Source organism: Trachymyrmex cornetzi, unplaced genomic scaffold (assembly GCF_001594075.2).
Source record: "Trachymyrmex cornetzi isolate Tcor2-1 unplaced genomic scaffold, Tcor1.1 scaffold83, whole genome shotgun sequence".
Taxonomy (NCBI): Eukaryota; Metazoa; Arthropoda; class Insecta; order Hymenoptera; family Formicidae; genus Trachymyrmex; species Trachymyrmex cornetzi.
The window spans coordinates 2,162,412-2,165,541 of NW_017300169.1; the positions used below are offsets into that span (position 1 = coordinate 2,162,412).

The 3,130-nt window shown below is 27.8% G+C and overlaps 1 protein-coding gene across 1 annotated transcript in view; it reads left to right on the top strand.

Moving 5' to 3' along the window:
* Nucleotides 1-3,130, top strand: part of LOC108768879 (uncharacterized) — a 24,048-nt gene that overhangs the window by 10,529 nt on the left and 10,389 nt on the right. Inside the window, exons 8-9 of the mRNA XM_018519538.1 lie at nucleotides 2,471-2,666; nucleotides 2,755-2,917. Coding sequence (XP_018375040.1) covers nucleotides 2,471-2,666; nucleotides 2,755-2,917 — 359 coding nt within the window. The remainder of the gene's footprint in view (nucleotides 1-2,470; nucleotides 2,667-2,754; nucleotides 2,918-3,130) is intronic.

Consider the following 3,130-nt stretch of genomic DNA (forward strand, 5'->3'; position numbering starts at 1 on the left):
ACATGATTTAATAATGAATTTTCAATCCAAGAGCAATAAATTCATGGTGAAACCAATAGATAGCGTTTATTAGTTTAGCAGAAACGCCGGTATCTCATATATTAAGATTATTAGGCGCCTATCTCACAATAGGGGGCTTTCCTCTATTATTAGAGTTTTTGCAATACCGTATATCCAGATGTACAATTAAAGTCTCGTTATTTGGTGGAAAATCGAATTGCGCATGTGCAGTTTCAATTTTCCATTAAATTAGCGTTTACCGTATCTGAATACACGGTATTGCAAAAACTCTATTATTCGCGTAACGTTTCTTAAGTTCGTCTACTGGTAAATGGTTAAGATTCTTTCGAACCCCCGTCAAAGAAAATAACAAATCTTTTTCGTCGAATACTCGTACCGTTAATCACAAATCTTATTTAAATATAGTAAACTACGGTTTTAATTGTTAATTTCTTACCATAGAATATAAGTAAAAAAGTATGAAAAACTCCATCTTCTCAATAACAAGATATTGCTGCTCACGGAATTCAGTATGACGCTTATGTTTTACCTGGCTCGTATTTTTTTCGTATATTTTTCAATGATTCACGTACACATCATCACAGTGTGTGTATATGCTTGTAAAAATATAATAAGATTACGTTCTACTTTAATGCTGATAAGCGCGACCTGTGATACGCGTCTAAAATGCTTCTATATATTACAAGTAGAAATGCATCCGAGAGGAATGTTAGCCCGACTAAATGACATGTGTTTAATTGTGATCTACGTTACCACCTTTTGCTTAAAAACAAAATTTGTATCTGATTCCATTGCTTAACGGCAGCACATAACGCTCCTATGGATGAGTATAATAATGTAAAATTATAAAATATAATTTTACATGCAATCTTGTGATAGCAAAGTACATATATATATCATAAGATTAGTACTACTATTTCGTAATTTTACGAAAATATTAATCAAACGATCGAGTGATATTCTCTAACAAGGATCATCTCTACGGGTGGGAGTAGATTACTCATACATGTCGTATCTTATCTCTTGATAGTGGTGGTAGATATTACTATGTCTCTAAATAGGTGTGGTGTAGTATCTTGTTAAATGAAATCGAAGGGACAGCGTTTCTTACATAAATCCCGCGAATAAGTTTTCGATTTTCTAATAAGTTTAAATACCGTTTTTCTCAATACAATGATACAATATTAATTGAAATACGAAGTGTCGATTCAGTGAATTCAATTCTACATTTTTGTTCTTTTACAGCCACAAAATGATTGGTCGATTATATTTCTGGATTATTCTATTTGTTCTTGGTAAGAAGTTTATTATTTTAATTTATGATGCATAATTAATTTTATTATATATTAATATTCGTAGTAAAAAGCTTCCAAAATTTTTCATATAATTTTGGCAAACTTTTTATATAAAATTTATAACTTCTCAAAATTTTTTAGATCTTTTGTTACTAATTGGAACATTTCAGAAATGGAATGCTTAAGAAAATCTACGTTGTTCCCATAATTCTTATATGTATAAATTCCAAAATATTTCTCATTCCATAATTTCTAGAGAAAACTTATAAAACTTGAAGAAATTTGAAGTATTTTTTATTTTAAACAACTTCATAAATTAAAAATTATGAAATATATACTAAATTACGATATATATTAGAAAATATATTATGAAATATATATTATATAAGAATTATGAGAATTTTTCTCATCAAGGATATTAAAAATTGTTCAAAATTAATGTAAATTAAAAATAAAAAGAAATAATTTTATACACATCTTTTTTTCATCTCTGTAACAGTTCAATCATTTATTATTACATTAAAAATTGTTTCGATAATTAGTTTACAAAAAACTGTTTCACTATTTTGAATTAGACAAAATCTTTTCGATTTTTGGATGCTAAAAACGATGTCATTAATCTTATGTCAAATTGAAATTGAGTTTAAATGGGTTTAAATTTAAAAATGACTTTCTGTAATATTTAAAACTTTTTTATAAAAAAGATTAATGTGTTCATCTTACAATTCTATTTATCTAAAAATCTATATGAAGCACTGCAGACAGTACACGATGTCCATTGAGCATCCAGTCATTTACAGAAAAGTTAAAATATGTTATATATAAATATAATTAAAAATATTATATATATATTATTACTCTTATACATAATAAGATGTATAATAAGAGTAATTTTATAAAAATAGTAAATGACAATAGGCTCAAATAATTTATAAAATTAAAAATAAATCAAGGGCTACAAGCCAAGCTGGATCTTAATGCTAAAAATTACGAAATATTTAGAATAATAACGTTTGTATAATAAACTTATGATTTAGTAATTTTTAGCATTAAGATCCAGCAATTGGCTTGTAGCCCTTGGTTTATTTTTAATTTAGTAATTTTATAATTTTGTGAACAATACAGTTTAATTTTCTTTATACATATTATTTCAGGCATTTCCGCACAAGAAAATACATTTCGAAGTATTACATCAACACTTCGAGAATGTTACGAAAATAAATATCTTCTAGAGAAAGATAACAGATTGCCCCATACTTTGAATACATTAATTGCGATTCTCCGAAAAATCGAGAATACAGAAAACCAGAACATGGATTTACGAGCCTTAACTATTGCAATTATGCACAGGTAAATAATGGGTTCTCATGACAGCGTTAAACAAATTTCAAGGTTTGAGGTTGCTAAAGTGCATAATTGACATTTTAAAAAATTATAGATTTCGTCAAGATGGAATAGTGAGGAATCCAAATGTCGTCGAGCAGCCTGGTGTATTGCCATATAAAGCAGGTGTCCAAGCTCAAAAATATGTACAAATAATTCGTTTTATTCCCGAGACGACTAGCCGGCTTCTTGACAACATAATAACCGACATAGAAAAGGTAAATTCAATAAAAACTCATACTATTTAAAGTATTTTAAACATATTCCTGATGGAAATTTTTTGCTGAAATTAAAATGAATAATAACAAAATATTATTGAAACGTATATTAAAATCTGTACACTGAAAAAAATTTCTGGTTGAAAATGAACGAATCAGAAATTTCTCTCTCTCTCTCTCTCTCTCTCTCTCTCTCTCTCTCTCTCTCTCTCT